The sequence below is a fragment of the Clupea harengus genome, chromosome 11, assembly GCF_900700415.2.
Source record: "Clupea harengus chromosome 11, Ch_v2.0.2, whole genome shotgun sequence".
NCBI classification, from domain to species: Eukaryota; Metazoa; Chordata; class Actinopteri; order Clupeiformes; family Clupeidae; genus Clupea; species Clupea harengus.
The window spans coordinates 29,126,831-29,146,260 of record NC_045162.1 but is presented as its reverse complement, the minus strand read 5'-3'; the positions used below and the strand labels follow the sequence as shown (position 1 = coordinate 29,146,260).

The 19,430-nt window shown below is 39.9% G+C and overlaps 1 protein-coding gene across 3 annotated transcripts; it reads right to left on the bottom strand.

The window, feature by feature from the left end:
- Nucleotides 1–906: 906 nt before the first annotated feature.
- On the bottom strand, nt 907–15,801 carry LOC105890430 (allograft inflammatory factor 1-like). Of its 3 annotated transcripts, none has more exons than XM_031576779.2 (8): nt 15,703–15,801; nt 15,475–15,549; nt 9,326–9,419; nt 8,594–8,655; nt 6,328–6,394; nt 6,179–6,220; nt 3,596–3,764; nt 3,043–3,418 (listed from the first exon to the last, which is right to left on the bottom strand). In XM_031576779.2, the coding sequence occupies exons 3-8, from the start codon at nt 9,336–9,338 to the stop codon at nt 3,331–3,333; spliced, it is 441 nt and encodes a 146-aa protein (XP_031432639.1). In that variant the 5' UTR covers nt 9,339–9,419; nt 15,475–15,549; nt 15,703–15,801; the 3' UTR covers nt 3,043–3,330. The 3 variants fall into 3 exon arrangements, with proteins under 3 accessions (XP_031432640.1, XP_031432639.1, XP_031432638.1); XM_031576778.2 differs by having other exon boundaries at nt 9,326–9,416; XM_031576780.2 differs by lacking the exons at nt 3,043–3,418; nt 15,475–15,549; nt 15,703–15,801 and adding an exon at nt 907–995 and having other exon boundaries at nt 9,326–9,574.
- Nucleotides 15,802–19,430: the final 3,629 nt, after the last annotated feature.

Here is a 19,430-nt window from a genome sequence, read left to right as displayed (position 1 = left end):
AGGATTTTTTTTTTTACAAAGATATATGCTTCCAAAGAGGCACAAATCGTGGACAGGTTTGTGAAGAAGTATTCTAAATTCTGCTGCAAGTTTGAAATGTCAGAATACTCAGCCTTCGTTCAGAAATGCCTTGATTGCATGTTTCAACTCCTAGAGCTCGCTCGGGACACTCCCCTGCCTGTGGGGAATCTGTGTGCAGAACAGGACATCGCCACATTCATGTCTCAATTTACTCCAACTAAATGACAGGATTGAAACATCATGCTATTGATAAATTTCATCATGACTGATTAACACAAATGTTAGTAATGTATGTTCTTTTTTTAAACTAGCACAACTATATTTGACTCTTGGGGGCCACTGTGTATATTTGTGTGTAGTTATTGGAACTGTTTACTGCTAATAAGTCACATTTCTTATTTCAATTTTGAAAAACTGTTAATTGTGTACGCCTTTTTCTGGAACTTTCTGAAGCCTTCTTGGTGACCATGGATATTATACACTACTACTCCCATTATGGCACCTCACTACCACTATTGGACTTCAAAAGAGAGTTAGCGTTCGCCATCATGTCAGACAAGCAAATACTCTGTGTAGCTACTATTCTAGCTACACTTACCTTGTGATCTACAAACAAATGTATCTTTCCACCCACTGGTCTTCATGGTTAATGTAATCTGTCCAAATTAGAAATATATTCATGTTACATTAAAATGCCTTTTCATAGCAAGTCCTGAGATGCAATATCTGAAGCCTGACAGAACAAAAGTGTAGTTCTCTTCCATTTACATTGTCGTTAGTATGTTTACTACTTTTGCTTATACTTCAGAATTCTTGGTTTATTTTCAAAAACAATTCTGGTAAAAAAGGTGCTTTGTGTCTTCGTACCTTTTTGTGGATTCATTTTCACATTTATATTTTCCTCTGTCCCTCAGAAACAAACTTCTTCTTTAAACAGTACCTACTCCCAAATATTTCTAAGTGCATTTGATGCCCTAAAAAAAAATTGGAAAAAACATATTATAATTTAAATTATATATTTTGTGTGTGAAAAGATGTGGACATGGTTTGAATTCATGCTGACAATAAGATGACAAGTGGCTTGAGATTGTTAACAGACAGATTTTTTTTCCATGATATCTGAGTAGGACAAGATAGCACTGAAAGCACTTGAGTTATCACGGGATCAACAGGAAAATGTGTGGGCAATAAGCCTACCCAAGGACAGGAAAGTGAAAGAACCCTTAAAAACCAACTAGTGGTCATAAGTTGCCTATTACAGCATAGTAGCCTAACCTGTTTAGTGAGGAGTTCATAACCTACTTTGAACTTATATAATATGGTAAGGGCCATAGCCCATTTAGCAGATATGTTAGAAGGGATAGCTAGACTAATTATTAATACAATGGACAGATACCTAACATGAACTCATCCAAAAAATGTAATGATACGTAGCCAACCAAAACAAGTCATTAGATACGGCCAGATTAAAACAAAGGTCTGATCTAAAAGTAAAAAATAAACAATGTGTAACTGATCAAATATTTAAGTTTAACTGTGACATGAAAATGAACATGTTTAACTTCAAATTGTAGACGTTATGTAAAAAAAAGTTAAGCATCAGCTGATGGACATCTGTTTTATTAAAGGTTTAACTGATTGATGAAATTAAACTGAATATGTTAGCTGTTAAAATGCTGAAACAATGTTTCAGAAAAGCTATGCAACAGCTGATGGGCATTTTTTATACTATTACTATACATTTGATAAATACAGGATTTGATTGATGAAAATAAAGTTGTCCTTGATTTCAACATTAGCCTACCACCGTTTTAATGATCCAAGTCTGTGATTTATACATGTGTTTGCCTCTGCCTTTAGCATCGCCTGTTATCAGTGCCTATCTCTCAGTCTCACTGGAGGAATGAGTTACCAGACTATACAGCTCAAAAACTCACTCGTTTTTCATATCCAACTGCCAAACTGAATGGAGCCTGTCTAGATGCCGGAAAGATGCAAAGCAACAGACTGAATGCCGTATTCTACATATAAGTTGGAAATCCTTTTACAGAAAATAATATATTCAGACCTTGTAACAGATGTAACCCCTTTGTACTCCCCAACATTTTGCTTAGACCTGGAATTCAATAACATATTTGTTCTCAGTACCTGATCATTAAGTGCAGGCCCTTCTATCTACCACGTGAGTTTAGGCACCCCCCACCCCTAGAAGAGCTCATGGGCCCCTGGGCCTGGGCCCGGTAGGCTCCCGTTCTGTAATCCATCCCTGAACCTAAGTAGTCTCGCTAAGGAGCGGGCTAAAACTGATGAAACGCATTAAACCCTCGGACACTAGATTGGTCCCCTTCTCTCTGGGACAACAGTGGTTCCCCCTACACCGTGAACTCTGTAATGTGCCAACATGGCAAAGTGGCAGTGTGGTTTACCTATTTCTCCTTGGTCATTAAGGTCAAACTCCATAGTAATCATGAGCCCATGTGGTTATATCGCTTCTAGATGAATGACGGTTCTTGATGCAGTGCCGTCTAAGGGATCGGAGATCACGGTTATTCAGCTTAGGATTGTGCCCTTGCCCTTTACACACTGAACTTCCTCCAGATTGCTTGAATCTTTTAATTATGTTTGCACCGTGGAGGGTAAAATATCCAAATCCCTTCCTATCTTTCTTTGGGAAACATTGTTTTTAAACATTTAAATTATTTGCTCACGCATTTGTTGGCAAACTGGCGATCCTCGGCACATCTTTGCTCCTAAAGGACTAGATCTTTCCTGGATGCTGCTTTTGTACCAAATCATGATTACAGTGACCTGTTCACATCACTTGTTTCAAATCACATAATTATTTAATTATTCTACCTCATTACTACCCTTAAATTGCCCCTGCCAAACTTTTTTTGGAATGGGTCGCAGGCCTGAACGGCAGGAATGGATGGATATTTACAAATCAAATGAAGTTGACCAGACAAAACATGAAATATCTTGTGTTCATACTGTCTGCAATGAAATACAAGTCAAGGTACATTTATAAATCACTGCTTTCTTTTTTTATTTTCATTTTCCATACCGTCCCAACTTTTTCTGATTTGGGGTTATACATGTCTGCAGGGAACAGGGTAGCATAGCAAACAAAACATGAAAGGGGAGGGATTATTAGTATACATTAATTAGGGGCATATTAGTGATTATTAGTATACATTAATTAGGGACATATTGTGTTACTTGTTACACATTTATCAATTTGATTCATTTTCTAGAATGACATGGTGTCTCAGGTGAGAGTGAAAGAGAGGGGCGTGTCCCAATTAGGATTTATGGCAGATCAGCGAAGGTTTTGGGAGGGGGGGGACCAGTGACCTTGGGCTCCTGCTCCTTAGCCTTCCCTTCATACATTAGAATCCTTGTGGAGAGAGAAAAAGGCTTTTAATCACTTTTAATGAGAATGGAGGAAGCCAACCCATTGTTAAATATTTATTCTTGCTTTGGTTGTTCATGTTGAACTCATCTGGTACAAATATCTTAGTTATTTTTTAAAGATGGTCAAGAAGTGCTTATGTGTGATAAGTGTCAAACTTACAGCCTTAATATTGCATTTCTCTTTCCAAGCATCATATTAAGGAAATCGGTGTAGCAGATGGTCTCCCTGGACTCCTTGCTTCCCACCACATCAGACATCATCTTCTTTAGTTCAAGGTGAGTTTTGGCGACGCCCAACTTCTCCAGCATTCGTTTTAGAGCCATAATGTCTAAAGGGAGATGTCAAAGATGTTTTTTGATATTAGGATGTTTAGTTCTGCACTGTTGCTGTTTTAAGATTCTCTATTCTCAGGAACCTTCCACTTGGGCAAACAAAGAGAAACACATCTGGTGTTGACTGAAGAGAGTCAGGCTCACACCTAATCCACATTTAAGGCTGAAATGGATTTGGTAAATAGAAGATGTCGGCACATTAGTGTTAGGTGTCATTGTAATGGTCACAGTGTGAGGAGTGAAAAGGGTCTCGGTTGTAGAGCAAGGGGGTACATCTGTGAAGGGTCTCAGTTCAATAGGGTACATCTGTGAAGGGTCTCAGTTCAATAGGGTACATCTGTGAAGGGTCTCAGTTCAATAGGGTACATCTGTGGAGGGTCTCAGTTCAATAGGGTACATCTGTGAAGGGTCTCAGTTCAATAGGGTACATCTGTGAAGGGTCTCAGTTCAATAGGGTACATCTGTGAAGGGTCTCAGTTCAATAGGGTACATCTGTGAAGGGTCTCAGTTCAATAGGGTACATCTGTGAAGGGTCTCAGTTCAATAGGGTACATCTGTGGAGGGTCTCAGTTCAATAGGGTACATCTGTGAAGGGTCTCAGTTCAATAGGGTACATCTGTGGAGGGTCTCAGTTCAATAGGGTACATCTGTGAAGGGTCTCAGTTCAATAGGGTACATCTGTGAAGGGTCTCAGTTCAATAGGGTACATCTGTGAAGGGTCTCAGTTCAATAGGGTACATCTGTGAAGGGTCTCAGTTCAATAGGGTACATCTGTGGAGGGTCTCAGTTCAATAGGGTACATCTGTGAAGGGTCTCAGTTCAATAGGGTACATCTGTGAAGGGTCTCAGTTCAATAGGGTACATCTGTGGAGGGTCTCAGTTCAATAGGGTACATCTGTGAAGGGTCTCAGTTCAATAGGGTACATCTGTGGAGGGTCTCAGTTCAATAGGGTACATCTGTGAAGGGTCTCAGTTCAATAGGGTACATCTGTGAAGGGTCTCAGTTCAATAGGGTACATCTGTGAAGGGTCTCAGTTCAATAGGGTACATCTGTGAAGGGTCTCAGTTCAATAGGGTACATCTGTGGAGGGTCTCAGTTCAATAGGGTACATCTGTGAAGGGTCTCAGTTCAATAGGGTACATCTGTGAAGGGTCTCAGTTCAATAGGGTACATCTGTGAAGGGTCTCAGTTCAATAGGGTACATCTGTGGAGGGTCTCAGTTCAATAGGGTACATCTGTGAAGGGTCTCAGTTCAATAGGGTACATCTGTGAAGGGTCTCAGTTCAATAGGGTACATCTGTGAAGGGTCTCAGTTCAATAGGGTACATCTGTGAAGGGTCTCAGTTCAATAGGGTACATCTGTGAAGGGTCTCAGTTCAATAGGGTACATCTGTGGAGGGTCTCAGTTCAATAGGGTACATCTGTGAAGGGTCTCAGTTCAATAGGGTACATCTGTGAAGGGTCTCAGTTCAATAGGGTACATCTGTGGAGGGTCTCAGTTCAATAGGGTACATCTGTGAAGGGTCTCAGTTCAATAGGGTACATCTGTGAAGGGTCTCAGTTCAATAGGGTACATCTGTGAAGGGTCTCAGTTCAATAGGGTACATCTGTGAAGGGTCTCAGTTCAATAGGGTACATCTGTGAAGGGTCTCAGTTCAATAGGGTACATCTGTGGAGGGTTTCCATGGGAACATGTTGGTCCTCAGTCCACAGTGACACACCCTGCTGGGGACACAAGTGCAGGCCCAGGAACATACCTCCTGCCACTGTGATAAGGAAATACCCCCTACAGTTCAACGGATGTGTAAATAACTTGCTTTTCTATTTTGTATCACTGTTAATAGTATTATAACTTTATGTTTTATTCTTGACTTATTGACATTGTGTTTCTAATATGTATTTGATCTTGTATTGTATGTGCTCATTCCTGGCATTACTGATCAATTGTTAATTGTTAATCTGTAGTACTCTCTCTTCTACAGTTACTCACTTCCAGTAGCTACAAGGAATTTGTGTATAAAGCACTCAGTGACTGTGTCAGGCTACTAACTGTAATCTTATTGTGACGACGGTACACCAACTAGTTTACAGACTGCTGGCAGAGTAGCGGGCATATATCTGTATGTGACGCCTTTGTGAACGCAGAGAAATCCTTGATGAACAGGTAGTTAACTCTCAGAGAAACATAATATCACTGCTTACCATTTGGTAAATGCAAGCTATGAGCGTAGATTGATCAAGAAACAGCTTCAACCTAAGTAGTCTCGCTAAGGAGCGGGCTAAAACTGATTAAACACATTAAAACTCTCGGACACTAGATTGGTCCCCTTCTCTCTGGGACAACAGTGGTTCCCCCTACACCGTGAACTCTGTAATGTGCCAACATGGCAAAGTCGCGGTGTTGTTTACCTATTTCTCCTTGGTCATTGAGGTCAAACTCCATGTATTTGTCTGGAACAGAAGAGGGGCAAACGTCATTTGTGTACCATGTACAGCAGTTGGGCATCATCCACAGTTCATCTTTAGCACATACTGTTTGGTTTATCACAGTGGCCTACGTTTGAAAGATTCCAGTTTGGATGTCAGGTCTTCCACATCAGCATACTTGGAGTCAGTGAGGTAAGTCTGCAGAATGGAAGGACACAAACAAAATGACTACTCAACCTTCACTGAAGCATTTACGGTAAAGCACATATAATTTTAGGCATTTAATCAGGTAAATGTTTATGTAATACAGGCAAACAACATCCTAGGCCATTGTAACCCTGGGTTCAACCTGGCCTGGAGGGTTATATTTTAGGGGATACAACAGCCTAGGCCATTTTAACCCTAAATATAATCTGGCCTAGATGCATATACCTTGGACTAGGCCATTATATACCCATATTAAAATGCAATGTAGACATTTAGAGTTAAATCGTAATCTAGGTGTCCATCAATGATTAATCAGACAAGTTAATTGTTAATTGTTAATTGCAGATGATTAATCCCTCAACATTACTACTCTTATTAACATGGACATGGGAGTGGACAAGATATGCATTTAGGTTTAAAAAAAAAATATGCTCAAATAATAACTTATGTTTAACTCAAGCCAAACAGTCATGTATGACAATTGGCCAGCTGATTGTGTCTTAAGTACATGACTTAGTAGGTATAGAGGAAGTCCTCTAATGTCTGTGGTGCAGGTCAAGGCTAGAAGCTAGAGCATGATTTTGCTGCATGAGATTCACCAGAAAAGAGCTGCTCTGACTGATGCCTTGTTCCCTCAAAACAAAACTTGAGTACCAAGAGAATTATTGGCATTTTTTGCACATTTGTTTTTTGTGAACTGGCACATCGGAACCCATCCATAGTGCTCACCACCACTACTAGGTCTATACTACTACAACCAAGCATACTACCAGTAATACTACTACTAATAATAATAACAGGTTTATAGTTTATTATCTATCTATCTATCTATCTATCTATCTATCTATCTATCTATCTATCTATCGCGTCTCTACTTAGGGGCCAGGGTTCCTAACTCAGTAAGTAGCCTGGTGTAAGTGCAGTCTGATTCTTATTGCACATTGAAAGTACACAGGACCTAACTCGACTACTCGACCGCAACCCTTCCTTTGGCCTGGGTCCTTTATCCAGGAAGTGTAGGTATTCATACAGAAATGAACCAAATACAATTGAAACCTATTTTTAATTAATGCTGACACGACTACCACGTGCACTTCTAGGAGTAAATCATTATCTAATCAATTTATGTTGAATAATTTGAAGTTATTGGCCCCAGAGCCCCCTGACATACAGTATGTGCACCACATCACCAGTCACCCAAGATGTGAGGACAGAAAGAACACAACACTAGTGATTTAGTGAACGTAATTCTTGTTCACAAGACAATGTGATTGAAATGTTTTAAGTTTAACAGTATAATACAACCTAATGTTATTTCAGTAACCTAGATTAAAAAAAAATCAACATGTTTGCATCAACTTGCACATGTATAATAGTGTTAAAAGTAGGACCACAGCCAACTTGCTTTTGCATTAGTAGTTGCACTTGACTTATGGCAGCCCTCAGAAGCCCATAGGGGGAAAGCATGTTTTCACCATCCACCAGCCCATGTTTACCGCCATAAACATATTCATCCTGATTTGGTTTACTACAATAATAATAAGTGGAATTTAGATTTAGTGCTCTGTCTGTATGGTGGTACGTGTATGGAACCATATGATTTTGATTTGATCCTCTTGTTCCTTTAAGGCCGTGTGTGTCCACCAAACGCCTTTTTTTTTTTGCAAAGTCAGCACGTATTCTCGATACATTTCCTCTGTAGCTCAGCGCCAACAGCGCCCAGAGCCCTAGGCAGACTTGTGTTGTTTGTTTCCGCTCCGCTCCCGGCGCTGTCAGCTGAAAACAGTTCACTCTGGAGCAACTTTGGCGACAGCGCTGGGCTCGTCAGTCACTTCTCTCTTTTAATTCTCTCGAATTAAAATCGAGAAGGGGGCGGGCAGGTTGCAACAGTCGTTCTTTTTTTATTCTTTGTGTGTCTTTCACGCGTGGTAATGTATTATAAAATTGAAACGGTGAATACATTATTCGAACGGCGTGAATAAGAGTACTTGCGCGAAATTTGCAAATAAAGTGAATGGAAGTCAATCTGCTTGTCTAAAAATGTTTTAAAGCAATGGTCTACTTATTACAGAGATAAATTCGACCTGATATTTTGTCATAGAAAAACTAGCTCTTTGTGTACAATCAGATGTGTGAGATGAGACTACATAGCTAATGTCACAATTAACAGGTGTACAAAGGGAGCCAAACCTCATTGATGGAGTTCAGGTTGTCTTCTTGTTGGGATTTGAGTATTCCATAAGCTTTCCCAGCTGTAAATGTTTGAGATGCATTCTGGAGTATAATATACTTAAACATAATATACATTTCTTCATACAGAAGAATACAAGCTGAACAAAACGTGTATATAACCATATTTGGACAATAGAGCTTTGAAATGTGGACAATTCCAAGTCAAACAAATTAAGGAAGTACAAGTGTTTCACCTCAATGAGTAATGAGTCTGTGAGCATTGTGTTTTAACCCTTAAATGACTATATTCCTGTGGAGGGATAAGTACATATTTGTTCTTGTTGTCAATAAGCATTTAAAGCTCTGTGATGTTTTGTCCTAGAGAACACCCCTAGACACCTTTAATCTTCTACTATATGGCACTTGTGCATGATTGTTTTAAGTTAGAGAAAATATACAAAAACATCAAGGCATGTCAGAGTACCTAAAAAAGTCTAACAGGCCTCAGTCCTTTAGGAGTTTTAACAGTGAATCTGTATATACTACATGTCGTATGTATGTACTACAATATGAGCATGTGGGATATAGCATGATAAGGTCCCTCTATTTTCACTAATCCTACTTAAGAAGGATTATAAATTACAAATTGTTAATCATTTATAAATTGCTTTTAAAGAACACTCTTCTGACAATTGACCTTCTTCCTACTAGAATATCATAGAATGGAAATAGTTTTCTAAAATAATTTACCTTGTCTGTCCATCTCTGTCTGTCCCCAAGACAAAATATTAGTCTGAGCGTGGTAGGTTTGGTGTGTGCAGCAAGTGAAATGAAGAGAGCGCTTCTAGTCGATGAGGGTTGACAGAGAGGAAGTGTGAGAGTTAATGTTAGCATGTGGTCAGATGATTTCCCCTCTCAGTCAGAGTGAAATGATGCTCTGAAACAGAACTGGGTGGTGAGTGACCTCTGTTCTGTTCCTTTTTCTCCTGTGCTCACATCTCTTAGATGCAGTCTCTGGTCTTGGATAGGGAGACACAATAGGGCACGTCATACAACACATCATCAACACACTAACCAAGGGACATACACACGGCCGACACACCGCAAACATGCAGCTTTGGCAATATTCCAGCACACACTGACACACAATCACCTTCCTTTTATAGGTTTTCTTCCAGTTGCCTGTTATTAAGTTTAACTGATAAAGGGATACATTATGTTTATAGCCATTGGTTTGTACAGAGGGACCCTGGATGCAATACTTGTGAGAGGTCTGATAATTGTGATGCAATACTTGTGAGAGGTCTGATAATGTGATGCAATACTTGTGATGCAATACTTGTGAGAGGTCTGATAATGTGATGCAATACTTGTGAGAGGTCTGATAATGTGATGCAATACTTGTGAGAGGTCTGATAATGTGATGCAATACTTGTGAGAGGTCTGATAATGTGATGCAATACTTGTGAGAGGTCTGATAATGTGATGCAATACTTGTGAGGGGTCTGATAATGTGATGCAATACTTGTGAGAGGTCTGATAATGTGATGCAATACTTGTGAGGGTCTGATAATGTGATGCAATACTTGTGAGAGGTCTGATAATGTGATGCAATACTTGTGATGCAATACTTGTGAGAGGTCTGATAATGTGATGCAATACTTGTGATGCAATACTTGTGAGGGGTCTGATAATGTGATGCAATACTTGTGATGCAATACTTGTGAGGGGTCTGATAATGTGATGCAATACTTGTGATGCAATACTTGTGAGGGGTCTGATAATGTGATGCAATACTTGTGAGAGGTCTGATAATGTGATGCAATACTTGTGAGGGGTCTGATAATGTGATGCAATACTTGTGAGGTCTGATAATGTGATGCAATACTTGTGAGGGTCTGATAATGTGATGCAATACTTGTGATGCAATACTTGTGAGAGGTCTGATAATGTGATGCAATACTTGTGAGGGGTCTGATAATGTGATGCAATACTTGTGATGGGTCTGATAATGTGATGCAATACTTGTGATGCAATACTTGTGAGAGGTCTGATAATGTGATGCAATACTTGTGATGCAATACTTGTGATGCAATACTTGTGAGAGGTCTGATAATGTGATGCAATACTTGTGATGCAATACTTGTGAGAGGTCTGATAATGTGATGCAATACTTGTGAGGGGTCTGATAATGTGATGCAATACTTGTGAGGGGTCTGATAATGTGATGCAATACTTGTGAGGGGTCTGATAATGTGATGCAATACTTGTGAGGGGTCTGATAATGTGATGCAATACTTGTGATGGAATACTTGTGAGGGGTCTGATAATGTGATGCAATACTTGTGATGGGTCTGATAATGTGATGCAATACTTGTGAGGGGTCTGATAATGTGATGCAATACTTGTGAGAGGTCTGATAATGTGATGCAATACTTGTGAGGGGTCTGACTGCTGACTTGCAGAACCACAGACTCCTGGAGAGAGTGGGGTGAGGCATTCCTATGATTTTTCCTGCCGTTTTTTTAACAGAGAAAGCTTCTGTGCCTTTAACATGACAGACAGGTTACCAAACCTTGTAACAAAATGCAAATGGTAGTTCTAGTGAAAGCTACCCTACATCATACTGAGACTATAATTTTGCTGCCATCCAGATCTTCCCTTATATAATGACGTAAATGGGTAAAATGTTCAAATACATACAAATTCATAAAGTTACACCAAGCTCTCTGCTTCGTTTTCCAAGAATATCTGACTTTAAATGCTGAGGAAAATGTGCAGTCACTTCATTTTTGAAGAACATCCAACTTGCGTTCAATGAATGCATGTCATATGGTAAATTCCATTACCCTTCATAAAATCTTGAAATTCACCATAGCATTGTTTAAGAGCACTGTAACAGCTCATCTAAATGATAAATCAGGTAGCATTGTGTAAGAGCACTGTAACAGCTCATCTAAATGGAATAGGAATCTATTACAATAACATGTGACCCATGAGTAGACCAGCATAATCCAGATGGACTCTTCTCCAAGGACTTTCAGGCCACTCCCAGTGATGCAACGGCTCTGCTGCAGGTAGCGTGTGATTCCCCTGACAAATCATACAAAATGAAGAAACATTTCCCCCCTGTCACAGGAACCAGATACTCCCGGGCCACAAACAACACGCAGAATCAGAGATGGTTAAATCTATTTGTATTTACCCAAAGAAACACAGGGCTGTAGGCATAGACCCATTGTATAAAGAAACCCACCAGGGGGTAGAAATATACAACCCACTAACATCCAACTATGTGTACTACGAGAGTCCTCCATGAATATGAACATTGCAGAATAGTACACGTCTTCCTCTAGGAATGAAACAGTATGCAATCATAAATCCAAGCCACACCAAAGGTACACAGCAGTACGTCAAACCCCACACCAAAGATGGGAGTCATCACTAACTAGACAGTGAGCAGACATCAGTAGACGTCAACATGCACTCCTAGCCGGCCCAAGCCCCTCCCAGCCATAGTCTGTACTGGTCCACCAGGAGCACTCCCCAGTGACACTCCGATGTCGGCAACATGACATGCAGCTCCTACCCCCCAAAGAATTCTAAACTACACACACATATCCCTTTCGGGAATACTTAGCGGGCATTAAGTTGCAATCTCCTGTGTTGGACATGCAGATGCCTACTCCTCGTCCAACTTACTTGAATAAATATACTTCGATACCTTCCACCACTGATTAAATGGTAAATGGGTTTGTTATGGGGGCAGTGTGTGTGTGTGTATGTGTGTATTATGGTGTTATGGGGGCAGTGTGTGTGTGTGTGTGTGTGTGTGTGTGTGTGTGTGTGTGTATGTGTGTATTATGGTGTTATGGGGGCAGTGTGTGTGTGTGTGTGTGTGTGTGTATGTGTGTATTATGGTGTTAAGTGTTTATTTCCAAGTGTTCATCTCTGAGCAATCTCCAATCTCCTTCAATGAAGGCTCAAACATACACGGTTGGAAGCCTTACATTGGTTCATAGATAAATGGTTCAAAAGGAAACATTAAGTTAACAAATGTAAAACTGCACTGTTTGAATTGTAAATTATTTGTAGAAGCATTTGGCCCACCTAGTGCCTTGATTTTAATGGTTCAACTCGGTTTTAGAGGTGTTCAACGTGTTTCTTTTTATGTGAGCCATCGCAGTGCCTCACTGTAAACAGCCAATCAGAGCCTCTGGCATGTACTTTGGACTTTTGAACCCGTTTACATGCACGAAAAAAGCTATACAACACCCTAAAGGAAAGAAACAACCAGTATAGCATAATATGTCCTCTGTGATTTAGAGATATTAAACTTAATTGGAACACCAGAAATTCGTTAATTGTGTGATTTAAATTTATGATATTCGGGAACTTACGTAAACAGTCAGCCTCTCCTCCAATCAATTACTGTAACTGTAGCCTGATGTCACCTGAAGTACGCCCACTGACCTCGGGGTAACAAATCACCCAGAGCTCACTCTTTCCCCGTTCTCTCAGGGAAGCAATACCTGTCTTACCTCCACTCAGTGGCGTATCTAGCCCTATTTTGGGTGGGCTGGAGCCCCCCCAAAAGTTTCCTTAGCCCCCCCCAAAAAAAATATTTTTATTTTGAGATCGTCAAATTCACACCTAACAACCGTTTTAGTGAAATGATTTTGTTTCATTTTTAGAGTTAGAAATAAATAGTTTCGAGTAGCACAGGAATCCCGCCTGTTTGAGACTGTGGTGGCAAGCGTACGGCTCTGTTTGGTCGTGAGTGTGCCTCGCGAGCGTGCAGACAGACGGTGATAACGTCTAGTCTAGTAAACAGACTTGGAGCGACTGTCCGACCCAAACAGGTGAAAGCTGCCATAATCAGCTGCTGGATATAAAGGTATAGCACATGAAGTTTAAAATAGTAAAAAAAAAACGAAATGGTTAAATCATCACGAGTTAATTATGTCGTGGCTCTCTTTTATCATGCCGGTTCATTGATCCTGTGGGTATGCGTACTCAGTAGCTCCGCCAGCTATAACTAACTAGTGAACTCTAGCCTACAACGTTAACCAACTCACTTGAGCTGCAAATCCCTACCATGCTACAGTATAATTAGCAACTCTCTCAGCAGATGTCTTCAATATGTTTATTGTTGTGCCATATTTTAAATCGAAATGTGTTAATTTCTCTTGCTAAAACCCACTAGAGTAGAGGACACTATTTAAAAGGATATTTCCCAAAAAAATCTTATGGGGGAGCATGCCCCCAGACCCCCATAGTTTTGCTGGGTCACAGGAAAAATAATAGGTTTTATCTAGGGGCTTAGCCCCCTCAAAAGTGGGAACCTAGATTCGCCCCTGCCTCCACTGCTCTCAAGCTCTCGAACCTAAGGTACTGTGTAGTCTGCTCAAGACAGACGAAGTCTCTTTCTTACGTTAGCGACTGCCTAAAATGTCTCGTTAGCCAAGAATGCACTGCTAATCCAGAACAAACAAGTTTAGCGTGAGAAGCTGCCACAGAAATCAGCTAGCTGACTCAACAAAGGGAGCGAGCAAAGACGCAAAAACGACCTGCAAACTCTGCAAGTTGAACAAAAGTAGTGACCGGTTCCTCCGACCTGTACTGCACAGCAACGGCGGTATTCGACATCAGAACTACAGCCCTTTACACTAGCCCTCTCCAGCCTGGCTCAAGGAACACTGAAATCACCGCAGCATCTCCCTTCCCCCAAGGATTTGTTACATCGATATGGACATACATCTAGCCAACCGAGCATAATCGTTTACTTGGCTAAGCAACACATTGTTTAGCTTGTGTTATTGTAATGTTCGTTTACTGATTCGATTTGTCCACTGCACTTTAATGTCGTGACATCTTTTCATGGTTAGTAGTTGGCTTCACCACACCATACAACAGTTAATGTTAGTTATGCTCTCCGTAGCAATAGGGTCTTGAATGCATTACTAACCATTTTCCTTTTCCAACATGGCACCGTAACCATACAGATTACATGTACGTTGGGCTTCGACATAGTCACACACACTGAGAGAAGAGTCAAACTCCGTGCTTCTCATAGGCTATTTATTTGCCCTATATCCACATATGTTCTCACACGCATGCACGCGAAACTACGGAGACCGAACACAGAAATACACACTCATATTCTTTAGTTCATGAGTTAGGTACATCTAGTTAGATTATATATTGTGTGTTTTACTTTAGTTCATTTTGTAAATAAATGTTTTTTTATTGTATATTATGCTGGTATTTTTTAATGTCGCACATGAGTAAATGCTGCCTACCTCTTCTATTCAGAACTCCTAAGACCTTCAACCTTTACTAGCCTACCTATTGATATGGACATTTTGGTTGTTATTATTCATTTCATTATTCCAATTTGATAGTTTAGGATATTTTATGAAGCTGATTTGTGACCGCTGGTAGGTACCGCACTTTGTGTGGCGCCCCTGTGTTCTCAACTTAAATGATTCTGTTGTGTTGAATTCATCATCATCATCATCATCATCATTGTTTATTCAGGGAGAATTGACTGAGCACAGGGCTCTTTTGCAGCAATGCCCTGATTGAGGCTACATAATACATACAACAATAAATAAACAAAACAAAACAGACAAAATAAATAAACAAAACACATTAAACAACTCAGAAATTAAGTATAAAAAAACCAACATAAAGTAAAAATAATTAAATCAGAGAATCATTTAAAACAACAGCATTGAGGCACATCCTTAGCATCTAAAAAGGCTCTTAAACTGAGTTAGGGAGAATTGTTGATGTCTATACAACATAATATTGGTGCTGTTGTCAGAATAGCGCCAACATCGTTTTGGTGGCCCTCGTGAGGAAGAGTATTCATATTTATGCATAATTGCACTCACATTTTTTTGGCGTCCATCCACAAGGGAATGTCCAACATTATTCTGGTGCCCGTGTGAGGCTGGCACCTATTATACCTACAGAGACACATCATACACTGCCATTTAGGTCAGACTGGTACAAAAGTGTTTTTTTTTTTAATCGTTTTTCTACCCGCTCTGATTCCGCGCTATGCATTTCTGACTAGCATTCTCAAAAGAGCTCTGCATTTAACGTTTTCCAACACATACCTGGTTTTGATCTATTACTAGCCCGAGAATGGCTATAAAGGAGCGAGTAGCAGATGGCAAAATAACCTTTTGCTGCGTGTAAGCAACACTCCTGTCCACACCCTTAACTTGTAGTGTCGGGATGCCTTGAGTTCATAACCCCTAAATCCTGTGAAGTCAAGTTAACTCTAATTGGCTTTAGGGTTTGGGAACACTACAGGTGTTGTGAGGCAAGTCCTGTCTGCAAACTGCTCACAGTCTAGTGCAAGGGAGAACATAGGTCAAAAGGTTTAAGGTTTCTATATGTGTGTTTCTAGGTCCCTAGGTGTGTTTTCTAGGTGTTCCCACTAGCTCCCCAGGCTATGTAGGTCTGTGGTTTGGGACAGAGAACCCCGCACAAATGTTAGAAAAGCTTTTTGCAGTACTACAAGAAAACACCAGTTAGCATGCTAGCGAGCTTTTAGAAGTGCCAAATGTACTTTTGTTCACATAAAAAAAAGCATTTTACAACCCAAGGCATTGAAAATAACCTCCTAAAACCTGAGGATCTTTTGAAAAACCTCACACAATGTTCACTAAAACCTTTATGTCTCAGCAAGGCCAGAGTGGAGCCAGTGTTCAGCCCGGGAGAGTCATGCCCAAGACCAGCCAACCTTTTTTTTGTGGTGGAGGAAATGGGATAAATGAAGCAACAATTCAGTACCTACTATCCTGTAGTGTTAATTACTGACATGTTTCAAGAAGAATGTAAAAGGGAAATAACATTTCAGCTCAACAGTGACAACACTGTTGATTAGTTCACAACAGAAGTCAGATCAGGTGGAAAGACTGCAGCAACAGCAGCGCACAGTGGAGAGGAGGAGGAAGAGCAAGAGCAAGAGACAGTAAGTGGCCAGGCAAAGGTTCCGCTGTAGTCAATAGAACAGAGACAGGTTAGTAGTACACTGAATATCAGTCACACACAAGAAACATTTTCACATGCATATATCTCAGTGTCTGGACAATACACTGCCTACATACTACCACTTCGCACTATATATATATATATATATATATATATATAAATACTTTTAATTTAATTTAATTTAATTTAATTTAATTTAATTTAAATCTCTACTGGTGATATTAAGGGGTTAGATTAAATATATCTCAAATTTTTTTTCACTATATCTGAGTTATGTTTCTTTGATGTCTATTTTTATGTGCATGTAATTTCTTTGTGCATATTATGTATTTGCTGTAAAGCACTTTGAGCTGAAAGGTGCTATATAAATAAAGTTTTATTATTATTATTATTATTATTATTATTACATATCTAAACATACGTAAATCTCATCATACTACGGCATGCCTCAGGCGATCCAGGGTAAGGGAACCCCAAAGAGCCCTCTAACGTAGACATTTCTTTCCCAACTGATTGCCATGAAAGTTGTTTTATATTTAAGGGTTGATGAAATGATTTGGTCACCGCTACTTAAGAGGTGGAAAATAATGATTTTATTTTTTTTGTTAGAGAATGAATCAAATAGAATATATGCATGTGAAAATGTTTCTTGTGTGTGACTGATATTCAGTGTACTAACCTGTCTCTGGCTTAACCCTGGCCACTTACGGTCTCTGTTCTTCCCCTCTTCCTCTTGCTCTAGCTCCTCCTCTCCACTGTGCGCTGCTGTTGCTGCTGCAGTTTTCCACCTGATCCACTTGCAAAGACCCTCTGCTCACAGCTGCCCATTCCCACCAAACTATTATGCATTTCTACTCTGCTTATAATACACCATATTGTGTGCCAGCCCTAACAGTGTTCAGCTTCGTAGCTCTGCTTTGTGAAACTTTTTGCAGATTCTCATGTTAACAATTTGCCGTGCCATATTGCAATAACTATTTGAGGAAAACGGATAATATGGACATCACCAAAAAAAGGGGTAGTATTTTTATTTCTACAATAAAGTGCCTAACTGTTTCTCCTAAGGAATTTTAGAAGAAATATCGGTGATTAAATTCATACATAATTGAAATAACGAGATCCCATCTAGGTCTCTTGAGCTAACAAAGCATACACAGATCTTGCTATGGGGAATTGTACACCCTCATGCAGCTAATGTGTCCACTGATATCCAGTCAGAGACTATAACGTTTGTGATTGGAAATCAATGGAAGTCACCCTTGACACCTGAACCAGAGGCCAATTAAGCGTCTATGCTCATATGTCTATTGGTAGAAGGGAGAGAGAGAGATCAGAAAGTGACCCAGAGACCTCTTTTGGTTTCATAACTGAGTGGAAATGGGTCTGATACTCTACTTAAACTGTCTTTGTGCCTAATGCAGCCTATGTGTCCATTTTACTAAATGCAATTTAACATTTTCGTGTCAGAGTAAGCAGCAGGTTACTTCAAATGTTCACAAGCCAGCTTACTGTTTTAGATTAGATTCAACTTTATTGTCATTGCACAGAGTACAAGTACTGAGGCAACGAAATGCAGTTTAGCATCCAACCAGAAGTGCAATATAGCAAAAAGTGCAGAGTATGTGCATATGTAAAGTGTAATAAGTGAATAAATAGATATGTACAGTAAGAAATAGATATGCAATATGAACAGTAATTGGGACAAGAATAGCAGCAATTGAAGTTAGAAGTGTAGGTATGATAAGTATATGTAAAGTGCAGGTGTAAGTATTAGTGGTGGTAGTAAGTGAGATGAAGTGAAAGAGGTATTAGTAATATTATATTTAAGAGGTATTGTATGGTATAAGTACGATTAATACAGTAATAAGTGGTAAAAAAACATTCTGGTGCAAATGTTCAGTGGCTGGAGGAGGGTGTGGCAGTCAAGCCAGGGTGGAGGAGGGAAGTACAGTCACTGGGGGAGATGTGTGTGGGGGTGGGGGGCTATCCCCGTGGTGCAGAGTTCAGTAGAGTGACAGCCGCAGGGATGAAGCTGTTCCTGAACCTGCTGGTCCGGGAACGGAGCACCCTGTAGCGCCTCCCTGAGGGAGCCTAGCCTAGCCTAGCCTAGCCTAGCCATCTGAAGTTAAAGCTAGCTAGCATGGTTTACACCAATCCCTTCAAGACTGGTCGGGGCCTGTTCATCCCGTCGGGATTTATTTTTCGATAATGACCGCCAGACTATACAATCCCTTACTCTAATCCCACACTATACCATCCCTTACTAATGGTCTCATGCTCCAATCACTGCACCAAGCACCGATCCAAGATTTGAGTCCAGCCCAGCATTGGGTGTCTGGTTACGGATTTGACCCAGCATGTTGGTTTATGTATACTACCCAAAAGTTGGGTATAAATGGCCAATTTTAAAGTTACTAAAAAGTGGATGAAAAATACAACTCAAATTCTGGTTAATCATGCCACTCCACTTATGTTAAAATTATTCATTTATTTTGATAGACTACTGTGTTATGAAATGAAATTATAAATGATGTTGAATGAATAATAATGTATGTAAAATATATATCACATTCATATAGCGCTTTTCAAAGTTCTCAAAGACGCTTCAAACTGTATATGGTATAATGAAACTGGCTCAGACCTTTTAGCTTTTTATTGATTACAGTGAATTAGTGTCAGGGTTTTCCTCCTTTTCATCGCTTTACACTACTGTCATCATTTAAAAAGGCCCTCAAAACCCTTAACCACACCCACCCCCCCCCCCCCCCCACACTTTTTTTTTTCGTTATATCTTTATTTTAAGTGTCTTTGAGAACTTTGAAAAATACTATATATGTGATGTATT

Coding starts and splice junctions, on each gene's coding strand:
- LOC105890430 (XM_031576779.2), bottom strand. Junction 3,765..6,178: donor CAATGACCAAGGAGAAATAG/GTAAACAACACC, acceptor ATCTCCCTTTAG/ACATTATGGCTCTAAAACGA. Junction 3,419..3,595: donor AGAAATGCAATATTAAGGCT/GTAAGTTTGACA, acceptor TCTCTCCACAAG/GATTCTAATGTATGAAGGGA.